This window comes from Scyliorhinus torazame, chromosome 13 (assembly GCF_047496885.1).
Source record: "Scyliorhinus torazame isolate Kashiwa2021f chromosome 13, sScyTor2.1, whole genome shotgun sequence".
In the NCBI taxonomy this organism is placed as follows: domain Eukaryota; kingdom Metazoa; phylum Chordata; class Chondrichthyes; order Carcharhiniformes; family Scyliorhinidae; genus Scyliorhinus; species Scyliorhinus torazame.
In genome coordinates this window covers 122856738-122878418 of record NC_092719.1, presented here as the reverse complement: position 1 = coordinate 122878418, position 21681 = coordinate 122856738, and the positions used below count along the sequence as shown (strand labels likewise).

The window sequence follows — 21681 nt, the reverse complement described above, 5'->3', positions numbered from 1 at the left end:
TCTCCACCCTGAAAAACTTCAAAACCTCTGAAAGAGCCATTATCCACAACACACTCCCCACTTAAACTAAAATATCACACCTGAAAAGCAACCACAATATGCTCACCTCTCACTGTCTTTAAGTTCACTAAGCCAATCCAACAGATATACTTTAGCCTCCTCAAGCCCCCAATTGTTATGGGCCAGGGTTTAGAGAACCCCAAAGTGTATCATGGAGTTCACCTGACCCACAACTTTTAATAGAGTGTGGTAAGGGGAGCACACGGCTCACTCTCCAGGTATGGTACAGCAGAAAACGGACCAGTGGTTTTCAAAACAAAACAATGTTTATTCTATGAACTCAAGTTAACCTTTCTAAAAGAAAACAGTGAACATCTTCGCAACCAATAAATCAAATACACGCCCCCAAAGAATACAACACTAAGTAATCTGTATGCTGTTCTGTTAACATCCAAAAGACTTAACAAACCTCTAAACAGGAGCACATCAGGGTTTACATTCAGGACTGAAAACATTTATACTTCTTCTGAATTCACCAAATGATCCAGAGATAGTTTTTGGATGGCAGAGATCAACAGCAGCGCAGCTCACCCCCCCCCCCCCCAAGCTTTCTCAAACTAAAACTAAAAAAGCAGAAGTGGAGCTCAGCTCCACCCACACTCTGACATCACTCCAGTAACATGAGCAGCTCCATTTCTTAAAGGTGCATTTCTTAAACACCCATTTCTTAAAGGGTACTCTCACATGACAACACAGGAATAACTCCCCTGTTCTTCAAAATCATGCCATTGGATCTTTCACATCCACCTGAGAGGACAGACTCAGCCTCAGTCTCATGTCTCATCTGAAAGGAGGTGTCTTTGACACTGCGGCGGTCCTTCAGTACTGCACCAGAGTGTCAACCTAGAATTCTGTGCTTGGTCCTGGAGTAGGACCTGAACCTGGAACCTTGTGATTCAGCATGAAGAGTGCTGCTGACTGAGTGAAGTTTTCAAAAGGGGTTGGGTGTACTATTGCAAATATTAAATTGCAGATATTTAACCTTTTGCATTCATTCACTGTGGTTGAGCAAATGTCCCCAGAACGAGGTTTGGCTATAATAGAATCCCGATGGTGCAGAAGGAGGCCATTTGGCCCATCGTGTCTGCACCGACCGTCTGAAAGAGCACTCTACCTAGGCTCACTTCCCCGACCTATCCTTGTGCATTGGCCCACAGCCAATCCACCTAACCTGATCATCTTTGCATCCGGAGCACCCGGAGGAAACCCACGCAGATGCGGGAGAAAGTGCAAACTCCACACAGTCACCCGAGGTCGAAACTGAACCCCAGTCCCTGGTGCTGTGAGGCAGCAGTGCTAAACACTGTGCCACCGTGCCACCCAATATATCTGCATAGCGAAGAGTATAACAGAGATGTCCACACCAAATGGCTCCACGCTTCATTCCTAATCTCAGCTCCTTTTGGTGCAGCTGGTTTGTTTTATCTGACTGAAGAGCCCTTGCCCTGGAGAAGGGGAAATCAGTCAGGGTTTCCTCCCTTCATCACTACTAATGGCAGTTGGGTACGGATCGGACTGGGTGATGCTGTTTATCATGACCGGACGACCTACAATCCTTCTCTAACTTACACGTGAAGAATAGGATAGCTGTGGATCGTCCTACATTTGATCAGTAGTTTATCAATTAACTAGTTTCCATTGGGCTGGTGGGAACAGAGCTGAACTGTTCCAGCTTCCACAGGTTAGAGGGTGGAAAATTCACCAGCGGCCCCATTCCGGATATTGTACCCCAGCACGATGCAACAGTTGAGGCGAGAGGGAGGAGAATATAATTACTGAAAAATCAGTTTAACAGGAGAACAAAAGGAGGTTATGAACTCATTTAGAAAGCTTTGGCAGAAGCAATGTTCCCTCTAACTACAGCAGCCCAGAAAATGCCACACAAGCTGATCAAAAGTACTCCCATTGTAAAATAGCCATGCGTCCACACCTTATCATTTTAAAGGTAAGGAGAGGCTGCACAAAATAATTAGAGGGAAGATTATGAAGAAGCAAACTTTACTGCTTAATTATCAACTAAAATGCCTCCATTTACAAGAAACTGTGCTTCCAGTTTTCACTGCTGAAGCTCTGATAATGGGTGCCATTAGGGGGATTTCTAACTCACTAAGAAAAGCGGGAGATGGGGATTAAATTTTAAATGCCACGAATACACCTGCCGCTGGTTTAACATGGACAGATGGGTGTTTGGGGGGGGGGGGGGAGGGCGGAGGCTGAGTAAGCAGCTGTCAAGAGGTGGGGTCCATAATTATAATATGTTCACGAGGCTACATGCCTCGGAATTTGGAAGTCTCTAGGAGACAAATACTGTGAGTCTCCTGGGGCTCGTGAAACCCAGCAGCTAAAAGGGAGGTGAGAGCTACTGGATCAAACAGTTAAATGCTTTTCTAGCATGACCTGTGGGTCTGGAAGAGCAGGAGTGCTCCCCTCTCATCGCTTTCCTGCCGTCCTTTACTGATGTACCTTCAGGGTGCAAAGGAGATTTACCAGGATGCTGCCTGGCTTGGAGGATAGGTCCTATGAGGAAAGGTTGAGGGAGCTAGGGCTTTTCTCTTTGGAGCGGAGGAGGATGAGAGGCGACTTAATAGAGATTTATAAGATGATGTGGGGGATAAATAGAGTGGACGTTCAGAGACTATTTCCTCGGGTGGATGTAGCTGTTACAAGGCGGCATAACTATAAGGTTCAGGGTGGGAGATATAGGAGGGATGTCTGAGGTAGGTTCTTTATTCAGAGAGTGGTTAGGGTGTGGAATGGACTGCCTGCTGCTTGATCTTGGTTGATCTTGGTTTCGAACAAGGCTCGGTACAACATCGAGGGCCGAAGGGCCTGTTCTGTGCTGTACTGTTCTATGTTCTACATAATCTGAGACTGATCCACAAACACTTCCTCTCTAAACCCCAGCGTCCCTAACTTCGACCACCAGCCACATGTCTTCCCATCCGTTGGCCAAACAGTCTCTCAACCTGGCGGGAAATGGAGGAGAAAAGAAACATGAGGTCTAGTCATTAAATTAAGCATGATCTCCACGTTCCCCACATTTCTAGGTTTCCAGGTTCTTAAAAGTTTCCTCTCCACCCACACACCCCATCCGACCTCCACATAAATATTAGGGCAATTATTGGTGAATGTTAAGTCAGCAATTAACTTCCACATTTGAAGTTGATTTCACAGGAAAAATACCTTTAACTGGACAGCAGTGAAAGAATGGATGTAAGTAACTGTTACACTGGGAGGCTGATAGCCATCCATCTGTCCCCCTGTAACTAGATTAGCCTCTGCTGAATGCTGAGCCTGGCAGCTCCATGGAAGTTGTTGATGGCAACGGAGCTGAAGGCTCCATACCTCAAAGTCAGGACTACCGCCAGGAAAAAGCACAGCTGCAGTCCTGTAATCCCGATGGAGGGAATAACCCCCCCCCCCCCCCCCCCCACCACCACCACCACCACACACACCAAGGAGCCTATTGGCATTGACATTCAGCATTTGTGAATTTGACGTCAAAAAAGGTGTCTGCACCTTTGGGATGCCTTTGCGCTCTCCTTGTTGCCGAATGCACTTGAGGCCTCAGGAACCTGCTCACCTTCCCTTATTGGAAGGGGTTCCTGGAGGCTGCCCCTTAATTCAGAACCTCCTGTGAGGATTTGGCAGATGGGCCTGACTCATAGAAGATTGGAGTCGCAAACTGGATTATTCCCCAATGGTTCACTACTCTCAAAGGCAGTAAGATTCTGCTCACTGTCAGCTGACCATTGGAAATATTTTTTATTGGTATGTTGCCAGAGGAATAATGTGAAAAAAATTCAAAAATCAGAATGGCACAAGAGCCTCTGCCATCTTCCCATCGATCCCATGAATCGTGGGGAACAATGTTGAAAATATAACAGCCCTTTTAATGTACGTCAATCTTTCTGTCAATCTCCTTTCAAGTAAATAATTGCAGTCCTACAACAACAGCGTTGTGAGATTGATCTGCAGGATAGAATTCCCCCTTTTCTGATGTGCGATGGGATTTGCAGATTTTCTTTCCAGATATTTTGTGGCACTGTAAAGCTGTTTCAGATTCTGACTGCATCGTGAAAATCTGGAATTATCTGCTGAGTCACTACACATGCCATACAATTGTCAATAGCTGGTGTTAGCAATGTAGTCAAGGAGTAGAGTGGGAGAGTGAATGGGCTCTCCAGGTGCCATTTAAATCTGGCACCTGGGACGTTGGAGTCTATGAGGTGATGGTGGAAAGTGGTCCACCCTACGACACCATGAGATTCGCTCATGGATATGCTCCGCGCGGATGCATGATGAATGAATCAAACAGCACGCATGTTCAGTTACCCCGCTCTCCAGCGCAAATTTACTCAGACGTCCGCTCCCACTAGCAGACATAGTCGCCAGAACAGAAGATTCTACCTGTTGCTAACTTTTGCCTTAGTTTAATTGCTCTGTTTTATCACCTTTGCTCTTGAGTCGCCAGGTATCTTTCTGATACCGCCACGTGGTTCAAGTCCGAGTAATGATCAATAATCCAATACATCGCTTAGTAAGATTTAAATCAAAGCACATTTATTATACACAGCAATCACTACTCATGTACAAATTCTACGTCTAAGCTACTTCTACGACTAACAGGCCAATACTTAACTTGGAACTGATCCACCAGGTCAGGGAAACAAATGGCCTTTTGTTCGGGTTCTGAGCCTGCGGGATTCGAAGTTGGTACAGATTGGTAGCTAGGAGTGCCTATCTCGAAGCGAGCGTTGAAGTAAGACTTACCGGATATCAGCGGTGGCTGGACCGGTCACTGTCAAGGGTTGGTTCGCGTTACTGAGTGACCCGGTCAAGAAGAACGATTTGAACTTGGGCTTGATTCTTATAGTCCCCAGGGGCTTCCCGCCTTTTGGGGCCGACCCTGTACCTGGTTCCAAGTGATTGGACTTTGTCCCAATCACTTGGTTCGATTTTCTCCAATGCTGGAGCGGTTCCCTGATCGATGGGCGGTCCTGTGGTGGTCGTTCACCTCCCATTGTGTAGGCTTCTGCTGGCGCCAAAGAGTCTGGTTTGGCTTTATGTGTCTAAATGTTGCTCATTGTTCCCGGGGATTGCTCATTAATATGCAGATGGCTGGTGTTTTGTTATGCTGATGGTTGCTGGTATCGATCTTTTCTGGCCTTTCCAGAGGCAAATACACACGCAACCTGCAGCTGCTCGTTTGTGTCCTGTTGGCTAACTTTCCCATCAGCCATTGCCATTCGCCATTTTAAATCAGGAGTTAGCCATTCTAAATCGGGAGTTACCCGTTTTAACTGGCTACATACCCATGTTGTTGAAAGTATCGAACGCAACTCTAAAACTGTCAAATATTCCAGCTGGAATATTATGTGGAATTCTGGGCACAACACTTTTGGAAGGACGTGAAGACTTTGGAAAAGGATTGGATGAGATATATTATGATGTTTCCAGGGATTACAGTTAAATGGATGGACTGGAATAGTTAGGGTTGTTCTCCTTTGAGTAGAGAAGGCTAAAATGAGATTCAATAAAGATGTTGAAAATCACACAGAGGGGGGTTTTAAAAACAGAAAAACAGTTTTCAGTGGCTGAAGGGTTGATAACCAGAGGTGACAGATTTCAGCTGATTGGTAAAAGGACCAGAAGTACCAGGAGGAAAAGCTGTTTTCTGCAATTGTGCATTTTATGTGCTGCCTGGCAGGGTTGTCAGATGATAATTCAATAGTAACCTTTGAAGCTGAATTAGATAAATACTTAAAGGAGAAGAAAATTGCAGATATCTGTGGGAAAGAAAGAATATTGGACTAACTCAAATACTCTTCGAAAGAGACAGAGCTAACTCAATGGGCTGAATGGCATCTTTCTGGACTATGCTAATTCTCTGCTGGCTTCCTGCAGGCAAACTGCAACAATAGAGCATTAGGAAATGCTTGAAGCTACTGGGAATAGCGAGTAAATACAACAGTCGTTAAACATTGACAGGTAAAGTCAGCCCACTGTTCATGACACCTTAATTGTTCCTGACTTTTGGACTCTTGCAGCTCAGACCAACTTCCTATTGAACACCATGTACATGTGCAAGGAATCATTGTCTGCTATAAGTGCTTGTTAGTCAACTTTCAATAATTGGCAAAGGGTACTATTGAACCGTGTTATCTAATAATACAATGCTTTCCTTTGGCACATTAGGGGCAGGATTCTCCGCCGGTGGGATTCTCCGTTTTGCCGGCACCCGGGGGTTTCCTGTGGCATGGGGCTGCCCCACAATGGGAAATCCCATTGACCGGCCGGCGTAACAGAGAATCCCGCCGGTGTGTCGGGGCAGAAATGTGGCGTGGCAGGGCGGGGAATCCCGCCCCAGATACGTGAACTGTCTGCCTCGATGGTGCAGCTCACTTCAGGCTCTCCTGATTCTTCAGCCCAATGATAAATGTCAGGCAAAGTATTCAATGATTGCACAACCATGAGATGAATCAAATAATGCTCACGCTGTTGTGTAATCCAGGCTAGTTATATTACCCAGATGCATCATCATCTCTTTTGCCTGACTTTATTTTCCGGTTATGTACTTTGGACATTAATCTTTGATTTCAGTGCTGCATGCTGTCTGTGATATTTATAGATTAGACAATCTTTCTGTCTCCTAACAGATCCTATGGCTGATTTTCTCTGTTTCACGCCAAGGGAAAATGCAATTAGCAGTTACAAAGCAGAAGAGACCAACCTCACGCCTTTGTGTCACCCGAGAGTTTCCTTGCCTCCCTTGTGGAAGGCTTGTACCTAGATTAGGTTTGATGGCAAGTGTGTCTCCCGAGTCATTTCCCAGTCTCTACTCTGGGCAGATGTTCAACAAGGGATACGATCAGGAGAACCAGGCCTTGGGCCTTGCTCCTAATCCTACTGTAATTAACTGATGTGAGCATGACCTGGGTGCTCATTTTGGGAGCTGGGCAAAGGACCAGCAGTGTTTTCAGCACCATCAGATGAGAGATTGGGGTTGGGGACTTTTGGCTGCTATTTTTGGACAGCAGATGGTCACTGCAGCAGTGGCTGAATCCCCTCCATTATGCCATACCATAGGTCCAACCAGGTGATGGGCTCGACAGGATTAAGGACTGCTGAATTCAAATGGCAATTCATTGAGCTCATGTGCTGTCAAAATGAATGCACTTTGAGGGTTCTCTATATGTATCTTCACCAGCACTAGGGAAGCAGTTTAAACTATGCCCAAAACCGTACACCTGCTGTGTGTTGCTATTGCTGGATCGGATAGAATTATCTGCAATCTGAAGATTAATAGGATTTGTTGAAACGCGCAGCTCGAAGGAGAATCCCAGTAACCTTCCTTTTGGAACATGGGCACGAGGCCTGTGGTTTGGGAGCCAGCCTCACTGGCACAGAGCATGGCACAGTGTGAAAGCAGCTCTTCGCAAATCAGGTAGGAGAGACCAGAGCAAGGGGTCAATACCGTACAATGAGTGGTGAGCTGTTGTGAGGTGATGTCAGTGTAATAATCCTCATGAGATGAATGGGGACACCCCAATAGATCTCTCCACGGGACTCATGGAATACGAGCTCCCCTTATAGTGGGGGAGGTTCATCGGCTTGGGTTCGTGGAAATTGCCCTGTAAAAGCCGGCCCGGACTTGTACTGGCTAAAACAGTAGTCCCGTTTGGGATCTTGCAGTTGTAAGGCGTGTTGTGGCCTTTAATTTTGTTGTCGAATTAAACCTCTTTTTGATTTACCTCCTCAAGACTCCTGAGCTTTTATAGTCAGGAAGTTGTTCTTCATACAAATGACGATTGAGTTCTGGGACGCTCCCCCCAACCCGCACCCCAAAAAACTTGAAGTAAAATCAGTTGAAAAGCTCAAAACTGAGATTACTCAATTTTTATTCCAGAAGGAAATAAGGGATTATGAAACCAAGTCAGATAATTGAAATATTGAGGAAACATGACCTCATTGAATCACGGAACAGACTCGCCAGCCGAATTGCATACTCTCGTTTCTATTCAACATCCTCTCTTAAGGTCTGCAAATTAATTTTCCTGCAGAACTTAATGAATAGCAATTAGGAGCGGAACCCCTCATTTTATTTTCTTTCTTAGTCCAGGGATGGCGAGGCTGTCACCAATCATGTCAGCCACTTTTCTTGATGAGATTAACAAAATGTGGGGCTTTTTGATCTCTGCTGCTAGTTTATTTGTTATTTGTCCAATATAAATCATTCAGTAATGTCGCAAGCCATAAATGGCCACTTTATAATAATAATCTTTTTTGTCACAAGTAAGCTTACATTAACACTGCAATGAAGTTACTGTGAAAAGCCCCTAGTGGACAAAATGCACAATGCAATTTTCAATACACCACATTCCATTGTCTTCACAAAAATGTCACTACAAGCTGCAACTGAACTTAAAACATGTGATCCACATTTTTTTTTAAAACTGACCTAACTGGAAAGCATTTCAAAGTGTTCAGAAGCTTCATTGTTTTCCTTGCTAACTTTACTAATCTTGCCCTCTCAGGCATTAGGTCTGCTTCACAACCTACCTTCTGAATTGTAACGGGGCTAAGACCTCACAATCTACATTTTTAGAATATATCCTCCTGGCTAATTTCTAAAATTTAAAAACTGGGCAACAATCTTTTAAGATGGCTGTGAACCTCAAACAATATGATGTGGAGGTGCCGGTGAGCACAGTAAGAAGTCTTACAACACCAGGTTAAAGTCCAATGGGTTTGTTTCAAATCACTAGCTTTCGGAGCGCTGCTCCTTCCTCAGGTGAATGAGGACTCGAACAATATGGCAGCATCGCAGAAATTTGCGCCTCATCATCTCCGAAGAGATAATAATGACCCCTGTGGGATGCCAAGAGAAATTCAAAGGGAATTACACAAACCATTTCATAGGGGTCAACTGGAGCTGAGTCATCTGCTAGGGCAAAGGACCCTGCATCCTCCCATTAAGGCTTGACGTTTAGAGCATTAACAATCTCAAGAACCCAGACAAAGCAATATGCACCCTTGTCAGAGCTAAAATGGAGAGGTAGGAGTCATGTGATGTGAACCCCTTAGCTGATGTAACCTGTAGTATTGCCTTGTGGAACTGTCAAGCTCAGTCTGCTGTATTTTCATCTACAAAGCAGCAGCATAGCATCTACATTGGTTCTACTGGAGCTTCTATACCATCACTTACAAGACCAATTCAGCTCTATGTGCTTATTTCATCATGGAAATCATCTCTACTGGAAAAGTGAATTATCTAGCATCAGGTTTCAACCAACTGACCTCGGTGAAGCAGTACACCACTTGACTTTTATTCTGGACAGATGTAAATAATTCTTTTTTCTCCGGACTTTGCCTTGTAAATCTTTCCTTCTCTGTCCACCTTTTATTGTGGCAGCGTTGCTACCCTCCTCCTGCATTTGAGTGTGTGCAAATAAACTAACCCTCTGAGTTAATCATGCCACAAGTCTGTTGTGGGGTTATTAATGGAACTTGGATCACACCAAAACTGAGTGGTTGGGAAATGAGGGAAGAAAATCAAAACCACCTTTCTGTTAATGGAGGGGTGGTGAGAGGAGAAAGCAGGGCTGTTTAAATTAACCCCCTCCTGTCCATAAGTGAAGGTATAGGGTGTGAAGTGTGTGTAACTGCGAGGTTGGCCTGTTTTCCCTTTTTCTCTCTGTGGGAGATTTATAATCTGGGTGGTGGAAGATTGCCTGCAGCTTTTCTTGGTTCTTTCAAGCTAAGCAGCTGCAATGAGTCTCTCAGTGACTGTTTGCCTTTTACAAGTCCCAGTAGTGTAGCTCTGCTTGTTACAAGGATTACCAGGACCACTGCGGCAGTGTTCGCATTAAAACTTCTCTGATTAATGGCCTTCTGAAAAGGCTCTACGGCATCAATGGTTCAAATGATCACAGTGAGCAGTAAATTAAGTCTTCTGTCATTATCAGCAGGAATCTTGTGTAGCCGACTTGACAATCTGTCTTGTTTCAGATCATAGGAAACACTTTTTTCTAAAATGAAATCTCAGCGAAACATTGCTGCAAGATTTTTAAAATGAGTACGAGTTACTGGTTCTCTAGGGCAAGTTATTGTTGTTGCTGCTTGGAGTGCAAAGTCAAATGATCTGGTCTGAGGTTCAAGAAGTCCTTCTGAACTCCAATCACTCAAGTTAAGGGCGGGCTGCAGCGACCCATCCCCCCGTTGGTGAATGGCGGATGCTGGAACAGCCCCGTGGTATGGAGACCAGCTGCAAAGTAAGCAGGACCTCTACTGAAGAATAAGCAATTGCAGATTGTGGTGGGAGGGTGTTTAGACTGGGACTTTCAAATCCCCCCTATGCCTACTTGACAGAACCCTGTGACAAGGCGAGCAAGGGCCCTCATTCATTAAATCTTACCACAACAAAACCTTTCCCAGTGGACAGTGGATTGACTAATAACTGAAAACAGATGAACGGTTGCAGCAGGTCTTTGTCTTTGATTATACATGCTTGTCTGATCATCGTAATGAGATAGTGCCCTGGAAAGGTAGCACGGTATGTGCTGTGCTACAGGCCCCCCACTGTAAAAGATATCATGCACAGGCCCTTATACTCGAGTTAAACCTGGGTAATCCCCATGAAATGGGTGTCAAAGAAAACAGGACTCGATTCAATCGAAAGAATTTCTATATCTGGTTTTGGATAGGTTTAGCGGGGTATTTCTTGGCACCTGCTCAACTCGCCAATGCAGGAAGACCACTCACTGATTGGGGTGCCATTTTTAAAGGCAGCCCCAATCTCTCCACCCCCCTCAGCGACACCACTTCAGCCTCTGGAACCCCCACCCACTCCACCCAAATGGCCTCTTCCAGGGCCCTCGTGCCCCCACTCATCCCACCTCTTATGGGCAAGGCAGCCCCAGGCCCAACCCCTGGCAGGAGCAACCTGGCACCTAGGCACTTTGGCACTGCAAGCCTGGCACCCTGGCATTGCCCCTGCCAACCTGGCAGTGCTACCTGGCCCGGGTGACAGTGCCAAGATGCCAGGTTGGCAGTGCCAAGGTGTCCAGATGGCAGCATGAGTGCCAGGGTGCCTCCCTGCCCAAAGTCTGACCATCCAGGGGTCTCCAATGACCTGGGAGAACCCCCCCCCCCTCCCGGTGCCGTTACGATTGGTCCACATAAATGGCACCCTGGCGAAGTGGCCCAGGCAGGACCAGTGAATCCTGGGCCTAGTTGAATCCTGAGCCTAATGGATCATTTAAATCTGCACATCTGGACCTCAACCATCTTCAGGAGGAGAGGTGATGGCACTTTCTTTTGGGGGGGGGGATGAAATAAACAAACAAGAAGCTTGACATCTCTTCAGGAGAACAAATTAAACCAAATACTGTCTGGGGACAGCATGAAGAGTTTTTCATTCTTGCTCTTGGCCTGTGAAGAATACTTGCACATGTTTTAGTTATTAGTTCAAGCCACTCCGAGCTATAAATCATCTCTTGCTGGCGCTATAATCTGCAATCCGCAAGACTTCTCGTAAGATCATCATCCCGTCTGCTGTGACTGTCATGTCCCTGGCTTCGTGTGTGCGTGCAGGAAGAAAGGTCCGATGTGGAGCATTGATCTTCCTTCTGAACTGGCGGCTAATTATTTTCAAATCCCTGGAATAAAAGAGAAAGTTAAAAAGCTCAAGTGGGACCCTACAGCAAATCTTGACTGACCGGACATCTTTTCGCTGCAGTGGTTCCCTGTGTACAGTATAAATTAAAAACAAATTACCTCAGTTCAGAAAAAAACTGACAAGGCTGCACGAATGTGGGCCTTGGACTGTGCAGAGTGCTGCAAAGGCTGGCCCACAAGGGTAGCGTTTGTTGACATTGCTTTGCAATGTGTGTGTCTAGTACTTGATAGTATCTATTATGCTCTTGACATTGGTTGACAACCATAGCAGATTGAAAGCAATCAACACAACATACATTTTTTTGTTTATCCAGCTGCCTGCAACATGCCACATCGCCATGTCCAAGCTAAACTATTGAAAAATCGACATATATGGCTGTGAATTTTACACTCCACCCCCACACCCCTCCCCACCCCCTTCTCCGGGTGGGTCTTGAGGTGAGGGAGAGCGTGAAATTGCATGGAGGGGATTCTCTCCGGGATCCCACCCGCCCCAGCCCGGACCCAATTTTACAGTGGTGTGGGCAGGGCCTCAGAAGTGCAGCCCATCCTCGCCCCTGTTAAGACCCTTAAATGGTGCTCCGGAGGGTGAACGCCTCCACCTCGTGTGCGAGGTTGGGGCTGATGCAGCTGAAGATGGTGTATAGAGTGCACCTTACAAGGGCGAGCAGTAGCCGGCTCTTTGAGGGGGTAGAAGGTGTGTGTGAACATTGCGGAGAAGGCCCCGCAAACCACGTTCATATGTTTTGGTCCTGTCCAAAGCTGGAGGATTACTGGAAGGAGGTGTTTAGGGTAATCTCTAAAGTGGTGCACGTGAAACTGGACCCGGGTCCTCGGGAGGCCATATTCGGGGTGTCGGACCAGCCGGGGTTGGAAACGGGCGCGGAGGCAGATGTTTTATCCTTCGCCTTGTTGATCGCCCGAAGGCTGATCCTGTTAGGGTGGAGATCAATCTCTTCGCCCTGTGCCCTTGTCTGGTGGGGAAACCTGCTGGAATTCTTAACGCTTGAAAAGGTCAAATTTGAACTGGGGAAGGATGGAAGGGTTCTACAATTCATGGGCGTTATTCATTATGCACTTTCGAGAATTGGATCACATTGAACATTAGGGGGATTGGGGGCTGGGAAGGTTGGGGGGGAGAGGGACTGTATGTGTTCATGGTGATTATGGGTGATCCCTGATTCCTTTTTGTCATTTGTTTATGTTAACATGCGGGCTAATGTCTGGGGTTTGATGGGAGGATGAGATCGTTGTTATTGATATGGGAATTGACATTACATTCGTTACTGATTATTGCTTATTGTTTGGGTGTAAATTTGGGTGAAAATGTGAAAAAGGAGAATAAAAAATATTTAAAACAAAAAAGACACTTAAGTGGACACACTTAATGTCCACTGACGGGCTTTTTCCCAGCCAGCCTCAATTTTCAGCTAGTGGGCGCTGGATATGAAATGAAATCGCTTATTGTCACAAGTAGGCTTCAAATGAAGTTATTGTCATTCCGGCGCCTGTTCAGGGAGGCTGGTACGGGAATCTCAAGGTAATCAAAAGAAAAATTCACTGGCATCAATCTTGGGCAGGAAGGGAGGGTGTCTCTATAAGAAGCCCCCATCTGCCTTTCCCTCATGGTCCGGACACCACTGCACCTAATCCACAACCCAATTTCACCACCCACCTGGCCTATCCTCTCATTTCCCACTAGTGCCCCCCCCCCACCAAACCTCCAGAGCCACCCCCACCCTCCTTCCCCAGAGCCCCTGCCACTTACCTGACACTGGCTCCCTTATTCAGAAGGCCCTGTCTTCTCAACCTTGCCCCTCGCCAGAGCTGTGCTGCTCCTCAGGTTAAATCACCACCAGTCAGCTCTCCTCCTCAAAGGGGAAAGCAGCCTGTGGTCATCCGGGACTATGGCGACTTTACCTTTACTTCATCTCAGGTACAGGCTGCAGTGGCTCTTCCGGCCATATTGGCTGACAACTCTCCAAGGCGAGACTTCCTTCCAAGTGAGGACGGTTATCCCCCCAGCTGCCAATCCAACGCCCATTAGAGCGTAATTTGGCATCGGGCTTGTTGGATTCAGCAGTGAACTCCAAATGGCGGGGGGGGGGGGGGGGGGGGGGGCGCAGGGGGGGGGAGAGTGAGCCCGACCATCCGGAAAGTTCAGGACAAGGAGATTCTGTTTTGTCAGTAAGAAGCACAGTCCTTACCACCTTCCCTCTGTCACCCTCCAAGGGCACATGATGTTGCTCTGCCTGATTCCTGTCCTTCTCCCATTGATCATCCAGGGAGATTCCTGTCAAGATGTCCATTCTCTCAATGCCTCCTACAGCGTGGTGCAGCACAGCATTTACGTATTTTTATCTGGAGTCCTCGGAGAACTCCCAGGATAAACATTGCTCATGTGTTGGTGTAGTTCAGAAAGTCAACTGATCTTCTTCACAGCTCCAGGAACAAGTGAACATGAAATGACTAGCACCTCTTAAAGAAATTGACTTGAATCTTGGGCATGGTTCAGTGACCCTGTTGCCACCGGCTTCCGGTGCAATGAGTGAATCGCGCGAGAGTCCTAAATCGGACTACGCGGTGGGCCGATTGTGAGCTACCCGACTCATTCCACCTGGTGAGATCTGGATCTCACCCCCAATAGGCAAGATCAAGAACCATGGCCATAAGGCTCATTTAAATGTGCAGATATGGAACTTGTCCAATTGGGGTGAGATCCAGATCTGAATATTTAAATGAGCCTAATGGTCATGGTCGTGAAAGTGCCACCTGGGAGGGTGCCATGGGCACTGCCTGGGTGCCAGGCTGGCAGTGCCAGGGTGCCCAGGTGCCAGGTTGGCACTGCCTGGGGACAGACCTGGGGGGGTGGAGGGGGTTGCCCATTAGAGGGAGGTGGGGTTGGGGGGGGCATTCCAGGGGCCTCAGGAAGGTTGGGGTGAAGGGAGGCAGTCGATAAAGTCGGCGGGCCTGAAAGAGGGGGTGAAAAAGCAGGTCAAAATGGTGCCCCCGATCATTGAACAACCATTCCTGCTCGCGCATTTAGCTCTCCAGCAGAAAATCAACTAAAGTGTAGCCTCAGCAGGGAGAACCCCACTCCCCCCGCGCCCCCTCCCCAGGTAAAAAAAAAGACAAAATGTCGCCGGGGTGTTTTCGGCGGCTCCAACGCCTAAACATATCCAAAAGGGGACTTTGACATTTGGCCGCTGAATTGTGACCATTGTCTTTACTCCAACTTGAGCTGTTTGTTGTTGCACCAGGGCAGTCATTGAAATGTTCAACACCAAGATGTTCAGCCTCTTTGATGAGTGCAGCCTGGCATTCTGGTGGCACTTCGCTATTTAATGCGCCGATGAACGGCTGCTCCCAGCTCAGGTTTCAACTCTTTTACCAAGGTGATATCTTGAGCTGCACACCTGCTGAACTGGCATTGCAGATTAAGACACCACCTTGGCTCTTCACACCACACGTTTTCAGTGAAAGTCGCAGCTAGAAGAAATATGAATTGTGGAATTTGAAATGCAAATCAATTTCATCCAATAAAGATAGAGCAACATATGTTGGGCAGGATTCTCCTTTGGCTGACGCCGAAATCGGGAAAAGCGATTGGGCGGAGAATAGATTCTGATGCCAAAACTGCAGCGGGAGCCGATTTGACGGCAAATCACAATTCTCAGTCATCCCGACAGTGGCGTCAATGTGGTCCAGAACGCACATACATTAAACACCGTTTGCATGTCATTAGCGAGCCCGACCCGGTATTCTCCGGGGCCTCTGCGATGTTCCGCCTCTGATGGGTTGAGTTCCTGACGCCGTGGTTCACTTGTGCCTTTAGATCATAGATCATAGAATTTACAGTGCAGAAGGAGGTCATTCGGCCCATCGAGTCTGTACCGGCTCTTGGAACGAGCACCCCACCCAAGGTCAACACCTCCACCCTATCCCCATAACCCAGTAACCCCACCCAACACTAAGGGCAATTTTGGACACGAAGGGCAATTTATCATGGCCAATCCACCTAACCTGCACATCTTTGGACTGTGGGAGGAAACCGGAGCACCTGGAGGAAACCCACGCACACATGGGGAGGATGTTCAGACTCCGCACAGACAGTGACCCAAGCCGGGAATCGAACCTGGGACGCTGGAGCTGTGAAGCAATTGTGCTATCCACAATGCTACCGTGCTGCCCACAAAAATCGTAAAACCGGTGTCGTGGCTGCTGAAGGAGAGAGAGGGGGTACGGAAAGTGTCCAACATCGCCATAGTTTGCTGACAGTTGTGCCGCTGGCCGGGGGACTTCTGCCGCGGCCGGGGGGAGTAGCGGATCAGGAGATGGTGGGGTTGGGGTGGGTGGGTACAGAACATCATTGCTGCAGCCGACACTGCAGCTATGCAGCTGTGCACGTCGTTGACTGCCCATTGTGAACTTAGGGCTACAGGTTGTATAGGTGTCCCGCCAGGCCACCCCCCCCCCTCCCCACTCCCACAGGCACCAGCTGACCCACCAGCTGTATGGGCGCGCTCCAGCACAACCAGTGCCATATTTCTGGCTGGGATGAGTGTGTGTCGGGAGTGTAATGTGGATGTGTGGTTGCAGCTTGTCAGCCTCCCGAGTGTCAATCACGGATCCAGTGAATCCTGCACTACTTTTCATTAGAATCGATTGCGTTCCACGGGGGGGGCCAGTGCTAGCCCCTCCACAGTTGCTGAATCGGTCCAGGTGCGGAGCCAGTGTTGCTGTCGTGAAGTTCCACAAATTCTGCCCCGGCATCAACACTTAGTCTCAGAAACGGAAAGTCCCGCCCGTTGGGTCTCAATGAGAAGATTACAAAAAGATTGTTGAATAAGATTGCCACAAAATCCCAGAAATGCAACTTTGGCATTTTTGCACCCATAATCCTGTGTGTCTATTTACTACCCGCTCAAAACATGCATTCATTCAGGAAATGTGCATGGAACTGCACTTCTTTGCATTGGGGAGGGGGTGGGGGGGTGGTGCGGTCAGTACAGAGCTCATTTAATGAGCAGCAATGGGAATTTTGACAGAAGTTTTAAGGAATTAATGTAAAAGTCAAAGTATGCTGATGAGTGTAAAATTGAGCGCAAGTCATTCATGTCCAAATTCCCTTACTTTTATGCAGAAAGTTGGCATTACACCATACTTATTCTGTTGCTTCAGTGAAAGGTATCAGAAAAGAGCAGGTGAGAAATCAAACATGCTTTGGGACATTCCTGGTCATTAGCGTATCTTTACTTGGCAGTAATGAGGATGTAATCTTTTGACCCGTTTCGGCAACTCTATATCTCGACTGTTAATTGGTCGGTCAGAAAATACACCCTTGTTTACAAGTTTCTATCTTTCTTGACTTTTGCGAGCATGATGCAAGGAAGTGTCCTTATTTGGGGAATAGTTTATGAATGTATTCGTATAAGACTAGATGATTTCAGACCTCGAGATTCTAGCTTTATTTCATGCGATGATGTTTTTAAATTTTTTTAATATATAATCTTTATTGTCACAAGGAGGCTTACATTAACACTGCAATGAAGCTACTGTGAAAAGCCCCTAGTCGCCACACTCCGGCGCCTGTTCAGGTACACAGAGGGAGAATTCAGAATGTCCAATTCACCTAACATGCACGTCTTTCGGGACTTGTGGGGGAAAACCGGAGCACCCGGAGGAAACCCACGCACACACGTGTAGAACGTTCTGACTCCGCACAGACAGTGACCCAAACGGGAATCGAATCTGGGACCCTGGCGCTATGAAGCAACAGTGCTAACCACTGTGTTATCATGTCACCATTTTCAGAAGTTTTCAGAAGTCCATTCCCGTTCCTGCTGGTGCAGGGAGGAATAAATGCCTCTGGATATTCAGCTGACGTTGGCTATCTAATGGATCTTGCTGGAAAAGGTTTGGTTGGAGCTGATTGGTATTCCTGTACAATCAGGTACATTGGTCGCAAGCTTCCTTACTCGTTTCAGTCAGAGCCACTTACTGAGCCATCAAGTTGGCTCAGGTAATTCCCTCCTTATCTTTGTGCTGTCGCCCGACATATTCTGCAGGCTTTCCAAAGTGTAATCATTGCTTTCCTTCAGCCAGCCATTTGGCAGTGCTGGAGAAAAGATTGGGTCTTGTGTGTTTTTTCTGTCTTCATCTTCCTCGGTTTGATGGCTTGCAGTTTTACGAGTCTGAGTCCAAGTTGCACAGCCATGTCACAGCAGTGTATGTTGATGGGTGACCATCCTTGAATCCTCCACCAAATATTTGTTGGTTATATTCATTCGCCATATGGCGGACAGTCTGATCCAGGTGACCACAGCCGCATGCTGGGCTATCCTTGAAATTCCATTTTGGAGGTGATGTGATGTTCTTGTATGGAGAGTGCAGATCCTGTAGGCCATAGAGCCTTGTTTACGCGGGAAGATGATCCTTGGAGGAAGTACTGTCGGATCACACACCAGATCCTTATTGCTGATATTGGTGTCAGTACAGAGGTTGCGCCATTTGTCTTTTTTGTCAAAACCTTCTGAAAGCATTGGTAGAGCTCCAAAAAGGTTTGCGTGATTCAAGTCATCTGTTATGTAGGCAATGAAAGCCTTCATGGATTGACAGTTCCAGGTCAGCTTCAATGCAGTCAGACTCTTTCAGTGCTTTTTGCCTCACGGGCACCTGATGAGGTGGGATGTCAGGACTGGGGGCCACTGTACCGATATGATTTCAGCTCTTCCCCCACACACGGGAAGCAGTATTCTGCTGATGAGTACACAGTCAAGCAATGCGAAGGTTACTTACCATTCCTGACCTCAGAGCATCCCCGCTAACATGGGGATCCTGTCGCGAGGATCACTATGGATTTAATGCTCAGCCTGCAATCCATCACTGAGTGTGTTACAATACCAACTGTCATAGCCCCCACGAGGACCATGGGGAAACCATTGTTGATCTCCATGTGGGACTTGTGGATTATAGGCTCCCCAGGTAAGGGATAAAGGCCTACCACCTGGGGCTCGTTATGAGTCAGCGTTAAAAGCAGGCCCTGATCAGGGCCCGGTGAGATGAGTCCTCCCATCTACGATTGCATTGGGAGTGAGATGCTGTGTTATGCAGACTATTGTAATATTTGTAAATAAATCTATCTTATGTTTGCCGTCAGCCTCCTCCGCGTCATTATACCCTCACAGTCCAGCACTAGAGCATCGATAAGCATGAGATGCACTCCAGCAATTTGAGAAAAGTATCTGCTACCTGTGGAATGCCGGATTCAAAGTAGGAGCTGCTGCCTTAATCTCCTCCCCCTTTCCCCAAGGAAGCTCAAGTGTCAATGCAGCATTGGGAATTCTGCTCCAATTATTTATTTAGTAATTCGACTTGCCTGGACAGCAGCCAAGAAAGATATTTCTTGATGTTATACCAGTAAATTCCTGTCCAGTTACTCTACTCCAACTCCTTGAAATCGTATGCAGCCCATGTGTAATAAGTCTGGTGTTGCTCATACTGCCAAGAAAACGTCTGGTTAAAATGGGGATAATATGAACGATCTTTTAAAATCTTTTTTCTTGTATTTGAGCTTTTAATTGCATGTAAAGTATTCCAGAACTGTCTTCAATAGGACACTGGTAAAAATGTAATCAGTGTGACTTTTTGAAAAATAAATCTGGCTTGATAAATAAATAACAACACATTAATAGATACTGATTTTTCATTTAATAGGAATAGACAGTGTAATCAGCAGAAAAATGTTCTGCACAGCACAATATTTGTAGAATTCCATTAATGCTTCAGAATGAGTAATATGTAGGCACTACGATTGGCAATGCAATCTTTATTACCATTTATAGTAAAACTTTACAATATTAAAGAAAATGTTTTGGAAAACGTAAAGAGCTTTGTATATGCATCGGAAGTGACTGTTTTATTCCCACGCATGTCGTAATTAAATTCTGGATTTAACGTAACAGGAATTAAATCCGCATGCTTGTTATTATACATCATAAAACTTACTTTTCTCCCTCTCCCTATCAGGCTATTCATTACATGGAATTCATTCCAAAGGAAATGCAGCCCATTTCTGGCACAGAAGGAGCTTATTATCGCCGCCGACAACTCATGAGGCAGCTGCCAGTCTACGACCAAGATCCCTTTCAATGCCACGCTTTGTCAGAGAGCGAGGTGAAGAGCATGGAGGAGTTGGTCAGGAAATACAAGAGTGACTCGCTGGGAGTCGGAGAGGTGGCGCTGCCTGGCCAGGTAGGCAGCGCCAAAGACGAAGCCAACCAGAAGCAGAAAGCCGAAGCCACGGCACAATTTACCAATGGCAAGGTGGCAAAGGGGAAACCTCAGGACGACCCTGCCTCAACCAATGGAACACTGGCAGAAGCCCAGCCAAAAAATGAATATGTGAGTAATTAGTGTAGTTTGGTTTTAAAAGTACGGCCACTTAGCAAAATATGAAAGAAACAAGCACTTGTAGATCCATTTGACTTTCGTTCACATCTTAATTTTTTCCCCAAAAAAATTAGCTTCTTTTGGCCCATGTGAAACCAATTATTCCAAGGTGCACATCAGGAAATGTATTCCTGGTGCTGTTTTTGAATGGTTGCACAGTTCAGCGCAACTACTTGACTCTTAAGGTTTGTACTCTCTGGAAGCCTTCAAAATGTGTTTCTCTCTCTCTCTCCCCCTCCCTGTCTCTTCTCTTTTTTTCTCTCTTTGCTCCTCCCCACCACTATCTGTAAAAATCATGATGTTGAGAATTTACTACGAGCATCAAAGGATAACTGAGTTGGCCATCTTTTTTGAGCTTATCTCTTTTTCACCCCCGATAGAGGTCTGGGCCCAGTGAGTGAAAAAACAGTGTTATTTGGCTGATCCACATTTAATCATTGAAGAAGTACGAAGTTTCACTCAAGCACAGCATGATGCATTGACAATCATGAATATTGATACTACAGGCAGAACATTGCTTTCTTCCTTAAACAGAAACGTTCTAAAGATCAAGAACAGTGAACTTTGCAGTTATAGTGCAGTTTTGAGGATGGGTTACCATACTGATTCGATTTTGTTCTATTTTCTTTCAGTATTCTTGTCCACTTTTGATTTGGCAACAGTACATGTATACTCTTTATTGCTGACAAAACATATTATAAAGTCTGAATTTCTTTTGGTAAGCACCACCGTCCGAACAAATGTATTTTAAAAGAGTTAAGTGGTGGTCAATTGATTGAAATATTCCTTGAATTTGACAATACTGAGGTGCAACAACCCTCAACTTTGCTGCGGGCATGAAGCTTGCCGCACGGCATCTGAACTGGCCGCTTTTTGCAAATTGTTCTGTTGTTACTCCACCATCGTCTCTTGAAGATACTGGGATACTGGTGCATGGGTGTTGCACTTTTCTTAAATGGCCACTTGTCATCTGAGGCAGTAATGTTGGACAGTCACTACACCACAGGGGGAAATCACAGCCAAACTGTGCCAAACTGTGTGTCAAATGGGCATCCAAAGAAACATTGTAATTACCTTCATTACGTGCTTTATACACTAATGGAATTATTTCTTTGGAATAGAGCCAGCTGTAATGTCCCAATGTGACAAAATAGCCTGCCAAAGCTCACTGGGGGAGACGAACACTCAAAGGGTGGGCAAATAGAAATGGGATGGAGTATCAACAGAGTGTACACTAACAAGTGAATGTGTTCTTCAGGAGATAGCGAGAAGGAAAATGGACCATGATCTGTATGATCTTGTAGATCTTTACAAGCCAGACTTCATTTATCTATGGTATTGATCAATCTGTCCCTTTCACTTTTGATACCAATCAGATGACCTTTGAGGTTTTTACATGTCGATCTGACTCAAGTCCAAAGGAAGATTTAAATCTTTGGACCACGTCTGTTCTGAAGCGCCTTTGTGCAGAGAACTAAGGTTTTATTTTCA

General features: G+C 46.3%; 1 protein-coding gene across 3 annotated transcripts in view; it reads left to right on the top strand.

The window, feature by feature from the left end:
• The window catches only part of lmcd1 (LIM and cysteine-rich domains 1), an 84623-nt gene that overhangs the window by 46944 nt on the left and 15998 nt on the right, over positions 1-21681 (top strand). For all 3 annotated transcript variants that reach the window (XM_072472126.1, XM_072472127.1, XM_072472128.1), the window contains one exon: positions 19768-20142. In XM_072472126.1, coding sequence (XP_072328227.1) covers positions 19768-20142 — 375 coding nt within the window. The remainder of the gene's footprint in view (positions 1-19767; positions 20143-21681) is intronic.